This window comes from Aythya marila (genome assembly GCF_965140915.1).
Source record: "Aythya marila genome assembly, chromosome: 9".
Lineage (NCBI taxonomy): Eukaryota > Metazoa > Chordata > Aves > Anseriformes > Anatidae > Aythya > Aythya marila.
Genome location: NC_139050.1, coordinates 26,080,653 through 26,101,638, shown reverse-complemented (window position 1 = coordinate 26,101,638; position 20,986 = coordinate 26,080,653). Strand labels below are relative to the sequence as shown.

The 20,986-nt window shown below is 39.4% G+C and overlaps 1 protein-coding gene across 1 annotated transcript in view; it reads left to right on the top strand.

Annotated features, from left to right (window-relative positions):
* Positions 1-20,986, top strand: part of MED12L (mediator complex subunit 12L) — a 132,698-nt gene that overhangs the window by 97,135 nt on the left and 14,577 nt on the right. Inside the window, exons 24-38 of the mRNA XM_082767075.1 lie at positions 484-585; positions 2,522-2,635; positions 4,714-4,913; positions 5,474-5,662; positions 6,619-6,693; positions 6,816-7,006; positions 7,331-7,492; positions 10,088-10,199; positions 11,461-11,550; positions 13,753-13,862; positions 14,362-14,497; positions 15,055-15,216; positions 16,621-16,983; positions 18,032-18,188; positions 19,409-19,632. Coding sequence (XP_082623201.1) covers positions 484-585; positions 2,522-2,635; positions 4,714-4,913; positions 5,474-5,662; positions 6,619-6,693; positions 6,816-7,006; positions 7,331-7,492; positions 10,088-10,199; positions 11,461-11,550; positions 13,753-13,862; positions 14,362-14,497; positions 15,055-15,216; positions 16,621-16,983; positions 18,032-18,188; positions 19,409-19,632 — 2,387 coding nt within the window. The remainder of the gene's footprint in view (positions 1-483; positions 586-2,521; positions 2,636-4,713; positions 4,914-5,473; positions 5,663-6,618; positions 6,694-6,815; positions 7,007-7,330; positions 7,493-10,087; positions 10,200-11,460; positions 11,551-13,752; positions 13,863-14,361; positions 14,498-15,054; positions 15,217-16,620; positions 16,984-18,031; positions 18,189-19,408; positions 19,633-20,986) is intronic.

The following is a 20,986-nucleotide window of genomic DNA, read 5'->3' as shown; positions in this document are numbered from 1 at the left end:
GGGTTGTGCTGTGAAACATTTTGGAAGCTCACCTGTTCTATGTATCCTCTGTAGCCCACAGTGTGCATTTCTCTCTCATTTCCTTCTGGCATCAATTTTCTCTCTGGCACCATCTTTGCATCCACGCTGGAGTACAGCGGCTATGGTCCCCTTTGTTGGTCACATCCCATTTCTTTTCATTTTCTGCCTGGATTTGTTTTTCTTATTTCTTCATTGACTATCAAAAGGTAGTTTAGCCATGTATTCTCTTCTGCCATTAATTAGGTCCCTTGCTTAACAAAAATCATACTATTCTTTCCTGTGTTTTTGTTTGTTTGTTTGTTTGTTTTTTAATGACTGAAGGCCATAAATGCTGATTCCTGTTGATGAAATTATTGTATTTACATTTAAAATGGGGCTGTGAATTAGAACCTTTCCAGGCCTGCCAGCGTGACTTGTGAGGTCCTGGGTAGATGCCCTATGTCCATGTCCCATATTCCATAGCCTGCGGGGATCCAGATGCTGAGCCTGGGGCCAGGATGACCTGTCGGCTTCTCCTACACCTCTTCAGGACACCCCAGGTCTGCCTCTTTCCACAGGAAACAGGTAAGCTGCCTGCTGCATGGTCCTTTCATTTCAGAGAATGAATCTGGATGTTTTTGGGTGGCTTCAGATTTCATGTGTGAAAATATCCATGGTGCAATTAGAAATTACAGCCTGCTTAAAATCACAGATTTTTCTCTAGTTAAAAGGTGATGTATACTATTCTTATTTGTTGGAAAAATGTCCTGTGTGTGTCCATGCTGCATGTGGGTCATCCTGCAGTGATGTAGAAACTGATAGGAATACACATAATGCAGCTTGGTAGCCTTGTGTGTAAACTGAAATTATATGTGATTTTAAGTAAGGCACAGTAAAACATCTAGTCCAACAGAAGAAACACGAGGAAAACCGTCCTCAAAATCCATTAACGTATCTTTCCTATTGGATTTTTTTTAATTTATTTTTTTAAATTTGAATATTCTGTGGTCTGACTTGGGTGGTTTTGCCACAGACCAAAAGAGGAAGGAACAGGGCAAGGAACAAGCACCTGACAGTTAAAACGAAATAACCATTAAAATAACGTGTGTTTTGACTCTTAAGCATTTCAGAAAACTTGATGACAAGACTATTTCTATGGCAAAAATAACCTGAAATTATTTTAAACTCTTAAGTGACGTCAACTTTTTCCATCTAAAAGCAATAGTAGCTTCTTTTTCAACATTCTTCATTCAACAGAAATGAATGAACCTCACTTAACAAATTTGAACAAAATAAGTAAAGGCTGTGAATACTGTCTGAATAACAGAAATACATTACGTGGCTCCAGGCTTCCCTAGAAATAGAAATTAATTTAAATGGAAAGGGAGAGTCATGTTAGAACTCTAGCAGGTAGTACAGATCAAACAAGATGTGACTACATTGCAGACTTCTATTGTGTGTGGCTCAGTTGACCATTTCAGAAAGGTGGTAGATTTGTCTTTCCTTTCTCCCTCCCTATCTTTCAGTCTGTGTATCTTCTCCTTGAAGTCAGAAAAAGCATTCACTGATGGCTTTTGTAGTCTGCTTCTAAACTGTGGGATTAGGCTTAACCGTGCAACAGGCGTTTATATTAATTAATTTTGCCTCATTTGTTATGAAGACTAGGTAAAGGAAGTCATTTCCTACATCTGTGAAGTCAAAACCAAAATACACTTCAACATCTCATTGTGGCTAAATTTGCTGTTTATATAGAAACAGTGAAATGACTGGCTTCTTTTTCTATTTAAGTAATTATAACTTATTTTAATATTTGATATTAATACATCACAACAATGTGGCATGGGTTAACCCTGGTGGGCAGCTGAACCCCACTCAACTGCTCACTCACTACACCCTAGGGGAGTAGAGAATTGGAAAGGCAGAAGTGAGAAAACTTGTGGGTTGAGATTAAGATGGTTTAATACATAAAACCGAAGTTGCACATGCAAGCAAAGTAAAGCAAGGAATTCATTCACTACTTCCCATTGGTAGGCAGATGTTCAGCCATTTACAAGAAAGCAGGGCTGAACATGCATGATGTTTTTTTCGGAAGACAAATGCCATCACTGACATGCCCTCAGTGCCCTGGCTGTCCACCCCCCACCAACTTCTTGTGCGTTCTCAGCCTCCTTGCTGGTGGGACAGTGTAAGAAACAGAAAGGCCTTGACTTTGTAAGGACTGCTCAGCAGCAACAAAACCATCACTGTTATCACCACTGTTTTAATTTCAAATCCAAAACATAGCACCATGCAAGCCTACTGCGAAGAAAACAAACTCTATGCCAGCCAAAACCAGAACACCACGTATCCCACTTGATTTTAACGACTTACCCTTTGGTCTTCAACTTCAGTTATGACATTCGATTCTTCATTCAGTTATCGTGTTTCTATAGCTGTTTTGGATGAAAAGGAATTTGTACAAAGGAAATTTTAGATGGTAAAGCATAACCATTTTCCAAAAGATTTGCTCTTCTTTCCATAGGGAAATTATTTCCTGGAATTCGTTCTTCTTGTGATCGTCACCTCTTGGCTGCTGCTCACAACAGTATAGAAGTGGGAGCTGTGTTTGCAGTCTTAAAAGCAATTTTGATGCTTGGTAAGATTATGCAGAGTCATGCGTAATGTTTTTGCTCTAGGGCTTGGGTTAAAGTTGTACCGTGATACTTCACATATACTGGGAAAGAAAAGCGCCGGTGACAGAAGAAAAATGTAGATGCTGTCTGTGCTTCTGTAGCATAAGAGTAGTGTTTCCCCCACAGGTCAAGAGACAGCATTTTTCTCTGGTGAGTCAGCCCCAGCTGATGAGCCTGTAAGCAGATGTGGCTTTTTAACATTTTGACCTCCCCTGCCACCAAGTCCAAGTATGCTTCAAATTCAGGCAAGTCACGCTCAAGAGGAAATAAGGTCTCAGATCACTTTTCCCACCTTTTTCTGTGCTTTCCACGAATTGTGTCTGTCAGTCATTGAGAAACTTAAAAAAGAATCACTGCTAAGCAAAGCAACTCTCCATGAACAAGGAGTGTAATATTTATTCAAACAAATAACTATCTCAGAGTTTTGATTTGGCTTAAGTTCAGGTAAAGCTCTGGGGAACTGTGGTGATGTGTATTTTTGGAGCTAAGTAAACGTCCAATTAAACAAACAAGTTCTCCCAGATGTGCATATACCAACAGAGGTATACCTCCAGCTAGAGTACTAACATTATGTTCTCTGTTGGTCAGTGTCTCAGTACTCTCAAAAACCTCATAGTCCTTAACAACATGACTATGTTGGGAAAGAAGTTAAGGAAATAGCTAGCAGAGATGGACTGATAGATTGAAAGTGAGCTTGAAATACGTTTATGGCCATTATCTATGTTCTCTTGCACTTCAGAGTGCTGAGATCTGCTATTTTTCTTCACTAATACTGTGCAGTGTGAACACTTGCTGTTTCATCCCTACACAGGGACATGGTTTGAATAGGGTCTTGGTGCAGGGTGATAAGAAGGAAGATCTGGACACACAGCTTATTTGTGTCTTCACTGCAACTCACATGTCTGTCAGTTTACACTGTCAGTCTCCTTATTTTAATATTTTGCTGGTAGTTGTCGATTTTAGGAAGAAATCCTAGCATAATGTATAAGCAGAGGCCATGGTGTGGAAGTGGATGTTTAAAAGAGTAAATATTTAATGTGGTGCTGAAACAAACCATTTCGCCTTGTCATGCCATGTTAGTTGATGTTGGTGGTAAACTGAGAGGTTTTCTAGGGGATAACTATCATATATGGTCAAACAGGTGTGATCCACAGGAGTTTGTGCTGACTTAACAATTTGGCTATATTAGCCTGCTTCACCTGCACGCTCCTGGAAGGCCTCACAGACTCTAGGGTGTTATTACATGCAGTAGTGTGGGCTATTTTCTGCTATTTTCTCCACTTCTACATGCTGTAGTTGCATCTACTTTCTTGTCCACGGCTGCAAAGCCTTAAACATCAGTTTTAACATAGACTGTTACAGGTCTTATTTTTTACATCATGTCCTAACTGCTTTTCCTTGCTCCATTGGTCACCCCTGCTTGTTTCAGGCAGATGGTGGCACAGAGCTGAGCTGATGCCTTGCAGGGAAGATCAGCTCTCCCATGTTTGCCAGGGCTCTCTCACCATGTGCTGCCCTTTTCCATTCCCATGAAGGTCCATCCTTCTGGTGGAAAAGTTCATAGTAAGACAACTGAGGGTACCATCAGTCGAGACTTGTCTCTTGATCTATGGAGTGTTAATAAATCAAAGTAAGAGAGAAGACTTGGAAAAATCAGACATCTGAGAACAATGAGTAACCCAACACTTCCTTATCTGCCAAAGCAAGTCTGTGCATTCGAAGGTGCTCCACTTTCCTGTGGAGCACGGCAGTTTTAGTTGTGCTTGATCTGTATAAATGTTTTTCTGCTTCTGAAATATCCACCAAAAAGATACCATGCAAAATGAAGCAAGCAGGCAATACTTTGGCCGTAGCGATTTTCAGATCACTAAAACTTACTTTTTTTTTTTTTTAAAAAATTTATTTTTTTTTAAAGAAAAAGCTTTACTCCTGTTACTCCTGTTTTATTCCTCAGCTTGCCTGTGCCTGTGCAGATGTCCCTGTCTAGAGGCATGGGGCCTTGGGTAAAGTTCACTCTGTGCTTGTGTCCTTTGCTCTGCAGGTGATGCCGAGATTGGCAGCAGCAGTGTCAACACCTTGAAGAGCGAGGACTTCACTATGAGAGGCTTATTAGAAGACCTAAATGAGGATGAAATGTGGGGTTCCTCTCACACACTGAAATCATGTGGAAAAGCTGTTTCCATAGAAACTGCTAGTTTAAGCGAGTATGCTAGATATGTGCTAAGAACTATTTGCCAGCAGGTAATTTGTAAGAACTACTCTTCTGTCTTCATTTAGCGAAACAATGGTATTTTATTTGAAAAGGATAACGTATTTTGGTATAAAATGAATGCTGAAATATTTAAATATTTGACTTCTCTTTGGGTTTCCTGTTTTGGAGCAGAGACATTTAATAGACTGTTAGTGGGGGAAATAATGGCATAAGTTGGTTGTTAGCGTCTCCCTATGCTCTATCAGATCTGAGGTATTTTTCCTGCCTGACTCTCAAGCACTTTGAGAAGACAGTAGGACCACTCCATCAGCTGTCTGTTCAAAGTGCTTTTACAGTAGTCTTTCTTTTATTACAAAGTTGCTTTCAAATTATAGAAGTTCTTCAAAGCTCGGAAGAAATTAATTTTTGAAAACAGTTAACAGTCATACTTTCAGGTGGTACTGAATGACAGATGATGTTTCTAATCTCAGATAAACCATATTTCCCTTTAAGTTTTGCATATAGAAAATCACTTTTCTGCTTAGCTTAACGAAAGGTAATATTTGAACATTGAAACTATCTTCTGAATCTGTTATCTGGTTACTTACAGGAATGGGTTGGAGAACACTGCTTAAAAGAACCTGAGAGGCTATGCACAGACAAAGATCTTATTTTGGATCCTGTTCTTTCAAACAAACAAGCACAGAAACTTCTTCAACTTATCTGCTATCCTCATGGTATTAAAGAATGCACTGAGGGAGACAACCCTCAGAGGCAGCACATCAAACGCATACTTCAGGTAATGCAGTGGAGAAAAAGAAGGTGCAAAAACCACCTGTGAGGTACTAACTCTTAACCTGTCATTCAGCAGCAGCACAAAGTGATGATGATTTGCAATTCCTGGTGCAACCAAGCGTTAGATTCTTCTTTAAACATTATATGTGCTCAGGATCTCTAGTCTTTGCTGTAAACATCTTACAGAATTCTGGTGCCTCTACTTCTGATTTCACAGTTTTGGAGGAAACAAGTGTGCTGCATGCTCATTGTTACTGTTTATCATTGTCAGCTGTTAAGGAGCTGCTGAAAAGGGAGCTGCTTTTGGGGATGTTTAGGTGGAGATGCATACTGTCTCAGTAGGGCTCTGTGACAGCAGTGGCTTGAAAGACACTCCTGCTCTGTGGAAAAGGCTCAAATGCAATCCACGTGGTCCTAAACTGATTGCTTCTTTAAATCCAAATACTATAGGACTATTTCATTCCTCAAACTTACAAAAATGGATTTTCTGTGAAATCTCAACTGTGTCGAGTCAACAATAGCCAGACCAGGACAAAAATTGATTGGTGTTCTGCAAAACAATCACTTTAGCTGCTTAGTTTACTTTAATCATGTCTAGATGGCCTTGTACTAAATACAAATGTGTCTATTTGGATGACAGCACAATGGTTAAATATATTTATTAAAGAAAATACTAATTACATTTTCTGTATTTGTATTTAACTAAACTCATATTTTGCAGAGAGCAGGATTTTTATTCAGAAAAGTTGCACAGTTACTGAGTAATGGTGGACCATTAATGTAGTTTCTTGAGTGGGTCTGATATTCTGGAATGCCATTAGATTATTAAAAAGAGTAGTGATTGTGATGATCTGCTTATAAGAAGGCTTTTGCATATAATACATTCAATTATGAGATATTTCTTCCCCTCGCACCTTTGAAGTGTTGACACCTGTATTTGTAATGTTAATTCTTTCACAGAATTTAGATCAGTGGACTCTCCGTCAGTCTTGGTTGGAGCTGCAACTAATGATCAAGCAGTGCATGAAGGAGTCTGTGAGTATTTGTTTTCAAACTTACTTTTTTGCATTAAATGTTTAGATAAGACTGTTAAATTTTAACGTAGTCCATGAGCAAACATACCATGAATGTGCTAGTTTGCTTATGTTTTACTGTAGGGTTCTGGGTCTGTGGCTGAAATGAACAGCTTGTTGGATAATATTGCAAAGGCGACAATAGAGGTGTTTCAGCAATCCGCTGATCTAAACAATAACTCTTCTAACTCTGGTATAGGCCTCTTCAATCCAAACTCTGTTGGAAATGCTGACACAAGTAATACAAGACAGAATGGTAAAAAGACATTCCTAAGGTATTTTCTGTAGCACCTTTTTAATTATTTTAGCCAACGTGATGCTTAATTTTGCATAGATTGCCTAGACATTTTGCACTTGAAGCAGGAATGTACAGAAATGAGTTACCTGAAGGTTACTTCTATTTACTTTTGTTTAACAATAAATATAGTTGCTATTCTTGAATTTTTGGAAACCAGAAATTATGATTGTTCAGTCCACAGTAGTTACTCCAGACGTGTTGTGCCAACTGCTCTATTAAAGCAGTTCAGTTTTTTAACAGCTAGTACTGGTTGCAAAACTACATGGATATTTTGGCTGAAATACGTTTGCTCTGTTTCTAGCTCTTCTGAGAGGCGAGGAGTATGGCTGGTGGCTCCCTTGATTGCAAAACTGCCTACCTCAGTTCAAGGTAGGGTCTTGAAAGCTGCGGGAGAAGAGCTGGAGAAAGGACAACATTTGGGGTCATCTTCTAAGAAGGAAAGAGATAGACAGAAGCAAAAGAGGTATGACCTTGGGAATTCTCTGTTAACAGAGCTGGAAGGTATTTTTGAAGGAGGGGTATACTGGGCTGGGTTTTTGCTTCACAAGGCCTCATTGGCTCACTTCTTTGGAGCAGTAAGTTATCAAACCGAGACAGGTTTCAGGTTTCATTTAATCTGAAAAATGCCATTGGTTTCAGAAGACAAAATGTGAAAGCTTTGTAACATGTCTTCCAGTGGCTATTCTGCAGCTTGCTGATGGGTAATGTTGGAAATTAAAAAGGACAATCAGAGGGCTTGTTGTCTCTTCCCTTCTATGGTGGTAGGCCACTTCCTTGCCAGTAAGATACCATAACTGTCCTAAGATGTCACTTAATTCCTGTGGAGAGTAGTGGAGCTTGAAGTTCATCTCTAACTTTTCCAAAGGAATGAGAATTTTAATGATTTAATAGTTATTGATTTTTCATTTAGTAAAATATTCTTGTACAGTGTTTATTATTTGTTTTTATTTTGTTCCAGTTATGATGTAAATTACGTTAAACACTCTACACAACAAAGCCTCTTAGCTTCAAATACTGACCGTCTTTCTTCTTGGAAAGCTCTTCCAAAGTACACTTATTAGAGAGAAAGCAAATCAGTTCTTAAAGGCTCAGGGTTTTTGACTGTTACATATGATACCACTATAAGTTTATTGTTCTTGTGTTATTAGTGAGCATTGTTATTCATCCTCCATGTTTCTCATGCTGTATATTTTCCCTGAACAAGGGACCAATAATTGGGCATTACCACTTTATAGTGCTCTTGCATGTATTGATTTTTGACGTATGGTTGTCATTAAATTCTGTGAAACCTTTTAAATCTGCTCTTTTTCAGCCTCTTCCAACTAGCTTATTTTACCCATAGGGTTAAGAGATTTATTTATTTTCTTTCCCTGATAATTGCTGTATGCCTGTTACTCTGTGTCAGGTTGGACCCTAGTTCATTTGTGTTCTCTCTTTAAGAAGCTTCTCATGTAACAAATATATCAGTCTAGAGAGGTTTGCCGTGTTCAGTTTTTGAATTAAATCCTTGTCCTTCTACTTCATTTGTAGTACCTGCCTGTTCCACTGATAGACAAAAATGACATCTTGCTTTACGGATCTCTTTGCTAGGTATTTCCGGGTATTTCAGCACTCTTCTGCTATTCACTGGCTCTCATGCAATTTGCCAGTTTTTTTTGCATCAGTAAAAGGGAGTATGGAACCTCTCTCTGCTTTCTTTTTGTATGGGAGAGATCATGTATAGAAAACCTAAAACAAGAATCTCTTCAAACCACAAATAAAATGCTGTAGAAACTGTTAAGCCCTTCCTCCATGACAGGTCCCGTGCACAGAAGTAAAAACATTTAAAAGGTTGTTATAACTGCAACAATAAATGACTTCACCAGCGGCTTTTTGAAACCTTTCAACCTCAATCAAAACCAAACTTTCCTACTCTGTTCATGACAAAATCTTATACAGGGTATTTGTTGTATCTTTTTTTCAAACCCCACTTTGTGTAGCAAGGATAACTATTGTGATAATAGTTATCTTGCAAGTTGTAAATTTTTCTTATGGAAATGAATGAGTAAATGAACACATGTTCCTACCATGGGTGTTCCTCAAATATGAAAACAAAACAAACAAACAAACAAACAAACCTGTTTAACATGACTTCCATAATTGCAGACTTTCTAATTTGCTTGTTTTACAGAACCTAGAGATTTTGCCATTCCTTAATACTAGTTGTCACATAAAATGCTGAAGTCAGGTTAACTGCCAAATGAAAATAACTGCTGAAATGAAAATTTACAATAAATGTATGTGTGTATGCATGGATACGTCTCTATTGTGTTTAAGGGTGCATGTAATTTTCTAGGAGCTTACGTATCTAAAACTGTAAAAATCATTGCACGAACTGTTACTCAAATACCTTTGCTGACGTTTTTTACTTCTCTTCTACTTTACATGTTGTAGTTTCAGATTTGTCTCTGTTTCTTTCAGTTTGTCTAAATTTTATGTTCATAATGGATACCCTTTACTATATGTATGTATGTATGTATTCTGAAAACCTTTACAAAGTTTCCTAAAAACGTTTAAAGCTGCATCTCAATTTACATACACTAAACCCGTGTAAGATTTTAAGTGGAATTTAGGTGGCTTACATTCTAATCAGTGCTTGTAGGGGAACCTCGAGATTCACTTCAGACCACTAACATGGATTAGAAACTTCAGCTGCCTAGTCTCCACTACAATTATCTCCCTGTTTAATGAAAGTAGTCTTCAAATAGCATGCTCTGTTTCTGAGTCAGTCCTTCAAGTGTTCATGTAATTCTTGGTCATTAAATGCCTTGAGCTAGGTGGGTTCTCAGCAATGGCATGTATAACGTGTGCATTTATACTGGCTGGTGCTCTTCCTATTTACGTGCATGTTCTTTTAATTTGTCATGTGAGACTTTAATTTACTAAAACAGAAACAGACATAGATGCAGGCAATGCCACTTCCAGAGGGAAAAAATAGACAAAACAAGGAAGGTGGTGAAGATTTGGGGGGTATTAAAGTAATGTTACTAATTGACTTCTGTGTTTGCTTCTCTTAAAGCATGTCTCTTTTGAGTCAGCAACCTTTCCTTTCTTTGGTACTTACTTGCCTTAAGGGACAGGATGAGCAACGGGAAGGGCTTCTAACATCACTGCAGAATCAAGTTAATCAGGTAAAACAAGCACATAACCATAAGCACCCTTCACTGGATGTTTGTGTCATCAGTTTTATGTTTATAGGACAGTTTCAAGCCAGGAAAATTATAGTGCATGGCCTACCAAAAGGAACAGTCCAAGGAAGAAAGAATGGGGAAGTGTTTTATCAGTTTATGAGAGTAAATTTTTTATTTTTTTTTTAAATTGTTATGGAAAAATCTATTGAACTTGAGACTGGTTTCAGTTCATTCCAGGAAACACAGTAACAGATGCTTGTTCTGAGAGGAAGAGTCTTCTCAGTCTCTAGCTTGGTCAGAAAGAAGTTTTTGTAAGTTTGAAACTTAACATCTTTGGGAAAACCTTTCATCTTCTTCAGCTAGTACAGTTAAGTTGTGAGGTTTTTTGTTTGTTTATTTGTTTTGCTCTTGCTTGTTTTGTTTTAACATTGCTAGTCCCAGACTAGCCTATTGCCCAGAGAAACTATCCCTACAACTTTTCCTTCACTTATGCTCATTCACAACCTCTGATTCTGCTGTAGCCTCCTTGTTCCCATCTGGTTGATGCTGTAGCCTACATGAATATTGCTAGCTCCTAGAGACGGTCCTGTAAGTGAACATATGCAGTACCCAGTGTAGTGGGAATACATGTATGTTTCCTTTTTCTGTCTCTAGTTTCTCTAACTTACTGTGGCAGTGAAAATTGATACTTGTAGGGCTGTTATTTGCCCATACTGCTCTCACTGCAGGTCTAGACTCAGACTTTGGTTCACATCCTAGTTAAATTCATTCCTTTGATCTTTTTTTCCCTGGTGTTACTGCCACTTGGATTCTTCTTTAGAGGTATGGTTTCTCCTCTGAAATGCAGCTGGTCCAGATTCCCTAAGGTTTTGGTCCTTTCTCATCCAGAGCACCCAACAGGATTCTGTTGGGAAGCTGCATCCAGTACAAGAGATCCATTTATATACATATGGTGAGCAGTTAAATAGGATGTTTGAACTCTATTTTTAATAAATGCATAATGAAGATCCTTATTTTCTTTTTGCTACAATAGGAAGATCTAGTCACATAATTGATAGCAGAGTATTAACCCTGTATAAATTCAATTTTTACCTTCCTTTGTTGTATTTAATATGGTCTAAGCTTTGAACAGGCATGACGATAAGAAAGGTTAATAATCTTTTATGGCTCCTCAGAGGTAATGGTCACAAATACTTAAACTTGAAGGGGAGAAAATTCCTCTACAGGGAGAAAACAACCTTACTAAAATGGTTTCTTTTAGATCCTTAGTAACTGGAGGGAAGAACGGTACCAGGATGATGTTAAAGCTAGACAAATGATGCATGAAGCCTTACAACTTCGTCTTAATTTGGTAAGAAAAACTTACGTGCTCCTTCTGTTGGTATAAAGAGATGTAGCAGCTACTTGAAGTACATGGTAAGGTGCAAGAACTACTGTGTCTGGGTAGTGCAGGGGCCAGGGCTCCCAGAGGAAATCCCAGCCCCGGGCACCTGGCACCTCCACCAGGACGGGGACAGGCCGAGGTCATACCGGGCTGTCAGCCTCTTGGGGGGGTGCCAGGATCCGGCCCGGTGAGGAGAGGCATGGTCAGACACAACCCTGGTCTGGGATTTCTAGGCAGGGCTATGGTGATGAGCTGAGGCTCCTGACAAGCTTCTGGGCTAGGGACAGGCATGGGGCATGGGGGTTGCCCCAGATGGGGCTGGCCAGGGGCAGCAAAGGCCATTAGTGCTCCCCGTGCCTCAGTGTGGCATCACAGGGGATTCTCTGCTTTTCCTGTCTCTCTTGTTTCAGCTGATGCTTCCTGGCCATAGTGTTTGGGCATTGTTCATAGAAAATGAGTAGGAAGGACAGACTATGCCCAATTCACACCTTGTTTTTGTGCTGCTTTCATCCTTTCGGTGGCACTGGAATATCAGAAATTGTATCACCTTTATTTAGACACTGAAGGTTATTGTCTACTGATGGGCTGGTTTATCCTCTTGTGACAAGCAAGGGATTTATGGAATTAGGCAATATAGCTGATCTTTTTGGAGGTCTCGGGAAATGTAATATTTGGCTGTTTAATTTACATGTGCAATTTCAGTTGCCACTACTTGAATATCAGTCGACTTAAAAAGTTTACATCGAGTCCTTCAATGTCCCACATCTCCTGAAACTTCTGTACTAGATGTCAGGGTCACTGCAGCTCATTTAGCACAGTGACGGAGGTGTATAGAGACTTTGTGTAAGGCCAAGTGAGGGAGCTCCAAGGCAGGAGTAACACTGCAGCACTGTTCTTCTCCCACCTCCTTGGAAGCTGCTCAGGTGCAACCAGAGGGGGAAACCATATGCTGCCACTGGCTCAGGGTAGGGGGACTTGAGCCAACGCTTGATATGGGTAATAAGTGGTTTATTACTAAAGCAGTAAGATTTTATCCCTTTGTAAACAATAAACTACATATGTAGTCGAAGGAGTAATCTTAGACATAAAGTCAACAAGGTGTAGGAGCTAAAAGCAGATACTGAGATTTGAAACAGTCTGTGTTTCTTGAGCAAGGTAAAATGTAGAAATAAGCTTTAAGCATTGGGAAGAATTGTGAAGTGAGACAACTACAGGCATAAAAAGTGAAGGATTTAGTGTGATTATAAACATGAAAAAAATATTTTTGGAAAGTTGTAAAATGGGGAACAGGCAAGATGATTCGAAGCAGATACTGTGTGCAGGGATAATACACAAACCAGCAATGCTGACAGTAGCATCATGGTAGAGCAGGAGGACCCTGGGCTGCAGTGCACCAGCGAGGAAAGACCAGTGTTGGTTTGCATTAGCTCCCTTAGGCCTCCTGTTGTGTAACAGGGAGATGCTTATTCCTGTACAGAGTTGGCACTGTCTGAAGGCTTGATCTGTGCTTGCATTAGCTAGAAGTGTTGTATCTTTGATATGTGGGGTTTGGGCTCTATTCTGGCTGGTTTGGAAATCAGGCTCATAAGCTGATCTTGTGTTGATGCAGGTTAATCCTTTGCAGGAACAGTTCTGATGAAATGGTTCATTCTCAAAGAAAAGGCATGTTTTACAGTGTCATAAAATACTCGTAGGAATTGGGAAAAATTGTTTGTGGAGTCAAATACATCATGTAGCAGTTTTTATTTTCAGTCAATACTATCTTGTTCTTTAGGTCCCTTTCTCTATGCAGTGGATTTTATTGTCTAATTTTTGTATGTGGGGGGAAGGCAATAACTAAAAGGTTTTACTTCAGTACCTTCTCAGTTCTAAGAATCTTTTCACACGCTTCAAAATTTGTTGCGTCAAACATGAAAGTGAAGATAGGAAGCTGAAGGAGCAGTGCAGTACTATTTTGCTTTTCTGTAGTTCCTTCATAGGAGAAGCTTTTTTTCTGAAAGAATGGGGTAGGGAGAAAAATGTGTTTAAGCTCAGTACATCAGAGTGGCAGTCAGCACTCAAGAACACATGGGACTGGATGGCAGTTTTATTCATAAGTAACACGTGATGAGGAAGCATGCATCTGTGAGATACATGCAGAGCTTTGCTATCTGCTGTGTTATTTTGCAGGTAGGTGGCATGTTTGATACTGTGCAGAGGAGTACCCAGTGGACCACTGACTGGGCACTTCTGCTCCTTCAGATAATCACTTCAGGAACTGTTGATATGCAGACCAACAAGTATGTCTGCGCTGTTAAAACAAGCTAATCAATGTCCTTCGTGCCTTTAAATCTAGATTGCATGGATGTTACTGTTATATTTTTCTTATTATTACAATATTACTGCTTGAGTGCAACTTACATGCTCAATGCTGGTCTCAGCTGGGGAACATCTCTATCTTGGAAAGCACTGGAAACACTATTTACACTGCTCCTTAACAAGCATGTTTTCCTAGCAGTTTCCCAAACTGGAGCTGTAGTTCCTAATGACTATTAGCTCTTTGTGCTGTCTGTAGCTCTGAGCTGTGGTGTGTAAGATCTGTGTGTGTATCTTGACAGTTCACCTGCATGTATACACCGGGGCCGGTGCATGCGAGCTGAGTTGTGCGTGCATGCAGAAAGCACTGAAAAATTCGGCTTGTCTAAAGAGCTGTGTTTGTGCCTTTTGCTGTGAATATCTGTCCCTGGATCTCTTAGCAATGTGTAATTCCTCGGGTAACACTTGTAATTTTACTCTCAGTGAATTGTTCACAACTGTGCTTGACATGCTGGGCGTTCTCATCAACGGGACACTTGCCTCCGACTTGTCAAATGCTTCTCAAGGAGGGCCCGAGGAAAACAAAAGGGCTTATATGAATTTAGTGAAAAAGTTAAAAGTAAGTGTTACATCTCATCATTTTCAGCATTTCTTTTGAATCACATTTTCAACTTTTCATCTTGCCATTTCTAGTATCTGGGAAGGCCTCGGAAAAAGAGGAGAGAATGAAGTAGCACTAGTGGTAATAAGGAGTGAAAGAAGGAAATTAAATAAAATAGGAATGTGAGGGTGGGGAGACAGTCTACCAAGATTTTCTTCTCATTACCTTACATTTAGGGACCCTGGAAGAGACTTAATTACTTTTATTCATGTTTGAGACACTAAATTTCTATTTAAATTGTATTATATAGTTTCTATATTCTGCTCAAACAAGAGATGAAATAATAACTTACATTCTTAAAAAACAAAACACAACAAGACCAGAAACTAACAACAAAAAAAAAGCAAACTAAAAAAATAACCAGCTCTGCAAAACCATTTGTTTAAATTTAGTAAAAGTACAGGGAAATGATTCATTCAGAAACTGGACATTTTCTAATAGTGAAAGCAGTGCAATGTTTCTCTTCCTTTTTTTTTCTCCTTTCTGTTTGATTGATTGTTTTATTTATTCTTTAGAAAGAGCTGGGAGACAAGCGGTCAGAAAGCATTGACAAGGTTCGCCAGCTGCTCCCTTTGCCAAAGCAGACATGTGATATTATTACTTGTGAGCCAATGGGATCCTTGATTGACACCAAGGGCAACAAAATTGCAGGATTTGACTCCATTGATAAGAAACAGGCAAGAGTAAATGTTTACTTTCATCTAATTTTTTTTCATGATTTTTTGGTGATGGGAAATTCAAGCAAGCGGGTACAGCTTGTAGAGTGCATGCATTTACACACAGTATCAAAACCAGTATCGTATTTCTGCTGTAGTGCAGCTTTCTAATGCAGTCATTACCACAGCTTCAGCCTCAGCAATGCAATGTGTTAAACAAGTAGGCTCCCTATGAGCAATGATGTGGAAGTTGAGTGATGCTGGGCTTGTAAGAGCAGCACTGTTAAAAAGAGTTGCAAACAACTGACTGTTTTTTTTGTTACCAAATATATTTCTGTTTGAAATACATGTGCACTGTTTTTCTTGCATGATCCATGTGAAAGTTCTTGGACAGTGTGTGAAACCAGGACTGGGTTTATAGAGGGGCGCTCAGGGAGCTGGATGAGTCCGAGCAACCTGGTGTGAGTTGTATGATACAGCAGCACCACCAGCCCTGCATTCGCACTGATAATGGGTCTGTCCTCTTCCTAACAACTCACCAGTGCTTGCAAGTAGCCTCAGAGCTTTTGAAGTATAGGCTTCTTCAATGGAAACAATTTTATGCCACCCATGCAAGTTCAGGAGTTTGGATAACCTTTCACTTTTCAGTTTGTTTAAAGTTTGTCCATCAACATCTATACAAACTAGAAGTGAATGATGTTTGTTGCATGTCCTACCTCATTAATTCCACAGGGTACACGGCCAATTTGTAACTCCTAATGTAATGAGTGTTGACATCAGCTTGCTTGATTTTGCAATCTAGGGTCTTGACTGATATCAGCCAAAAAGGAAGATTATGTTTGACTTGGAGCTGAACAGCAGCAGCTCTTACAAAAGGATTTGTTTTTCAAGCAGAATCCTACATCTGAGAGCTCATTTGACCTGGAAACCTTTTGATCTGTTACGTGCTGAGAGGAAGCTGGGGGGTGATCCTCCTTACGAAAGACAGGAAAGAAAAGGAAAATAAGAAGTGTGTTAGCTGGTTTGGAATTTTTGTCAATATAAAAGGATATGTATTTTTTAAGGTGAATTTATTTAGGAGAGAAGGGTGGAGCTTTTTATTCTTACCCCCCCCTTACTTAAATATGTAAACTTCTAGCAATCTTCAGATTAACTAGATTAATTATTTGACTTTTCCTCTGAAATGCGTTAGATGGAAATTGAAATATTTAACATGGCTACAAGCAAATAGTACTATAGAAATGTAACTGCTTTAGCTAGTGGTAGCCTTGATGGAGGTTAAAATCCCACCATTATGCACTTGATTTATTTTGTGGAGGAGAAAAACTGTTACTGGATTTTCTGACTCAAATCATACAAAAGCAAGTAATTTGCTCTAGTGTTCAACTTTCCTAAAACGCTAACTTCACTTTTGTTTTGAAACAGGGCCTTCAGGTTTCAACAAAACAAAAAGTGTCCCCTTGGGACTTATTTGAAGGTCATAAAAATCCCGCCCCTCTCTCCTGGGCATGGTTTGGTACAGTTCGTGTCGATAGGAAAGTGATCAAATACGAAGAGCAGCAGCATCTCCTCCTGTATCACACACACCCCAAACCCAAGCCACGGAGCTACTACCTCGAGCCCTTGCCCCTTCCTCCAGAGGAGGAGGAGGAAGAGCCTACCACACCTGTCTCTCAGGAACCAGAAAGAAAGTCAGGAGAGCTCTCAGATCAGGGAAAACATGGCATGGATGATGAGAAGAAGACAAAAGGCAGGAAGAGAAAGTCAAAGTCAAGCTCAAGGACTGATGTAAGTGGTTGATGCCCTGTGCAAAACTTGAAATACCTTGCTGGAGCATCTGACGTTGCACAGTGCTCTCTCAGCTACCTTCAGAAATTGTCCTCCACCTGGAGACCTGGTCCTAATAAAGGGAATGAATAGAGATGGGCAGCTGGAGGCTGTATTTCTATCAGAGAGAGCTTCCAGGAGAATCAGTGTAGAGAAGTGTACAGGGCTTAGGACTTTACGTGCAATATAAAATATGCTAGACTGGAACTTAACTCACTAATATTATTCAGGCAACAAACATGCTTTCTCTTGTTTGGAGTAAAATTACAGCACTTAGATTCTCTGTCAATTTCTAAAATACCTCCTGCTCAAATTATGTTTGAAAGCAAGCATGTTGGTTCAAACTCAGGTCCCATTCAAATAGAAACCAGTTTGAAAAAACCTCTTCCACACAGATAAACTGTTTCACTGTGCCGTTTGTTCTGGCTTCTGAGCTGCTTGCCCTGTTGGCTTTAATGTTGTTTTGAGGTGTGAGTTCCTCAGCTGAAGAATCACACAGAGCCAGGTGTTTGAGAAACAGACTCGGCACCACCTGAATAATAATGTACATTTACAAAAGCAGCATTTTGCACGATTGCAGCCTTTCCACAGTGCTGCTGATATAGTTGTATGCCTTGTAGATGTTACAGTATTCTGACAGCATCCAGCTGGTTTGGCACCGTGTTGTGTTTGAAACAGGTATAATTTTAACATAGTTTTCTGGCCTTTTTGATATTTCTGTTAAGTTTATCCCGTTATTGATAAACTGATACAGTAAGCAGAGCTTGTGCTTTGCCTAATTATAGCCTGCAGAAAATACTTGCTAATAAGGTAAAAATGGATGGTGTCTCTAAGAAGTTTAGTGTTAATTACCTGTGGGCAGCCTGAGACTTAATCTGTTTTTTACATCATTGCAAACGACAATGGGAACTGTCTCTATCCTTTAATAATTTAGTAGGAAAATTGGCATTATTTATGAGTTAGTAAGGTATGAATGTCAGTTACATTCACTTTTACTGTGTATTTTAAGGAATATCCACAGAACAACTTATACAGAGTGCCTCCCAATTATTCACCTATTTCCTCTCAAATGATGCACCATCCTCAGTCTGCCTTGTGGGGTTACAACATCATGGGACAGCCACAGCAGCCTGGTTTCTTTGTGCAGAACCAACCCCTCCCACCAGGTATGTGTAAGCTTTGGGTTCACTCACTGGGCCTTTTTAATTTGATCTATGATAGAATTTGACTTACTACAACCAGATTTTGTTCTGAACTTTCTCTGAAGCAGGTTGTGATGGCTGATGCCATTGGTTTTATTCCTTTAGTTAGACATTTTTAGAAGAACCTTCCATTAGCAGTTGTACGTCTGTCTCTTAAGCTGTTAAACTCTCCTGGTAGATAAGCAAAACTGACCTGCTGGTGGATTTTTTTATTATTATTATTTTTTTTGGTGGATTTTGTGGTGGATTTTTTGTGATACTGATGAATTTTTCTTATAAAAAGCTGGTAGAAGTTCAATGAGGAGTTAAATGAGAGGGATGATTAAAAGGAACAAGTGACCTTCAGGTTATTTCTTCTGGAGTTATTTCTTCTTTGATTCACATCAAGAACCATGGTGGGTAATTTAACATCTGCTAGATGGAATAAATAAATCTGTGGGCTATCTTTTTTCAGCATTTGAGATGTGTTCAATTTTTTGTATGCTTGTTTTGTTTCTTTATGTGTATATAATTTAACATACATATTTTAGATGTTCTTGTGGGCAGCAGATTTTGAAATAGATGTTCTGTCCTTCTCGGATATTATGCACAGAAGCTTGGAAGTTTGTTTCCAATTATAAATGTTAAATATTTTTTCTGAAGCTCCAAATATAACTAGATCTGCATTTAAGATACATAAAAGTCTTCAGAAAATACCAGAAAGTGTCTACAAAATTAAGAAAATTATGATTTTTAAAAAACATGTATAAGATGTACCTTCCTAAGTCTGTTGACCTATATGTACTTGTTATTTCTCAAGTAGCGCCGATGCATAAGTTACTGCCACCTCATGATAACATGATTTGACATAATGAGCTGTTCGTATCATGCTTTTGATGTGACATGCAAATTTTGTTTTTCAGTAGTAGTCAAACATCTTGGCTGATGTAGAACATGTAGGAGCCCATAGCCTTTTTACTTTTCATTCTCATTTACAAGTGGTAGTCTTCAAAGCAATTTTGCCCTTTCAATTTTTCAGGCCAGTAATCTGGTTTAATCCAGTTCCCTGTCTGCCTTTACAGAGATGAGTTTATCATCATTATTGTAGGTCTAATCAAACAGGAGGTGATGAATTAGCAGTGAACTGTACTAACAACTTCCCTGCAGATGGCAGAGAAAACATTTGTGTTTTTGGTGGGTTTTAGGTGGTTCCAGACTGGATCCAACAAGCTCCTTTGTTCCAACTAATACGAAACAAGCCCTGTCGAACATGCTGCAGCGACGCTCTGGCACCATGATGCAGCCCCCCTCTATCCACGCAATCACACCTCAGCAGCAGTTGCTCCAGATGAAACTCCTGCAGCAAGAGCAGCAGCAGCAGCAGCAGCGGCTGCTCAGGCAGCAAGCACAGGCACGATCTCTCCAACAGGTTTGTCCAAACTCCAAAGGCTGAAGAGCAACACAGTGGTTTTGCCTTGTGTTGGGGCTGCTTGCCCTGAATAGGCACATGGAGTGGAGAGCCAGCTGACATTTACACTCACAGTAACACCCTAAATATTGCTTAGGCAGGACCATCTGCTTTTAAACTTCATTTGCCCTTTGGCCTTTTAGCCCTTTCTATTTTTAGCGTGTTTCATGAAATCAGGTTTTGCTTCTGCTACTTGATGTTACTCTAGTTCCCTGTTGTTCCACCAGTGACTTTCATGACGGAATTAGCATGGTGCTATGTACCTCCAAACAAACCTCCTAAAAATTCCAGGAAGTCCAGCAGCAGCCAAATCCATACACATGTGCACGTGGATGTGCATGTTCTGTAGAAGCAGCTGGTACTCTCCTAACATTTTTACAGAGTACTGTTGCTGTGTGCCAAACCACACATGCCTGTTACGCAACTCCCTTCTGAGCCTAAGATAATTTTCAGAATATGGTTACAGCCAGGCTGATTTTGAGTTGATGGCATAAGAACCAAGGAAAATAATTTTTTTCTTTTGGATCCCAGATAAACAATATGTGTGTATAGTATTTGGCGGTACAACCAGTAACTGCTCACTTTTACTTTTAAAGACCTACTCTACCCATTCCTCCCCTCACTGCAGTCATCTGTATTGTATTATCCTTATGCTGAGTTCTTGCCTTCAAACTTTATGATGTGTCCCGCTTGCTTAAAATTATCAAAATTTTTGGCAAGTATTCTCATCATTTTTCACATGCTGTGTCTGTTTCGTTAGAGCTCCCTCATTGTCCTTATCATACCTCCTTCAGTCTCCCTGTTATGATGCACATAAAGCCCTCTGCAGTGCTTAAATTGCTGATGGACTAGAATAGTTTTACATGTAGATGGGCTGTTCATAACGATGAAACCAGGGTTTCCTGTATATGTGTCTTATACTACCTTTCTTTAAAAGAAAAATCAAAATTAAAAAAAAAAGAAAAAAAGCCTCCACTAAAAAGCCTCCTCTACTACGTGTTTTGTAAGGTCAGTGGTACAGTGGATATTTGATCCCTCATTGGTGTCCAATAGGCACTAGAAGGCACTAGGGACTAGTTGCCCTAAATGTTAGGATAATGGCTTCTACAGTCAGCCATTGCTTCCTGTTCAATAGGAACCTTGAATTACCTCTTACGTTAGACAGTACCTCAATATTTGAGTGTTAGGTTGAAATGGTTTTCAATTATTATGAAAGAATGCAGGTTTCAATAAGAGCCTTTAGTAAACAAATGATGTTCACTACTTATGGCTAGGTGGATTTAAAAGTAATTATTGAAGATCTAGAACAACATAG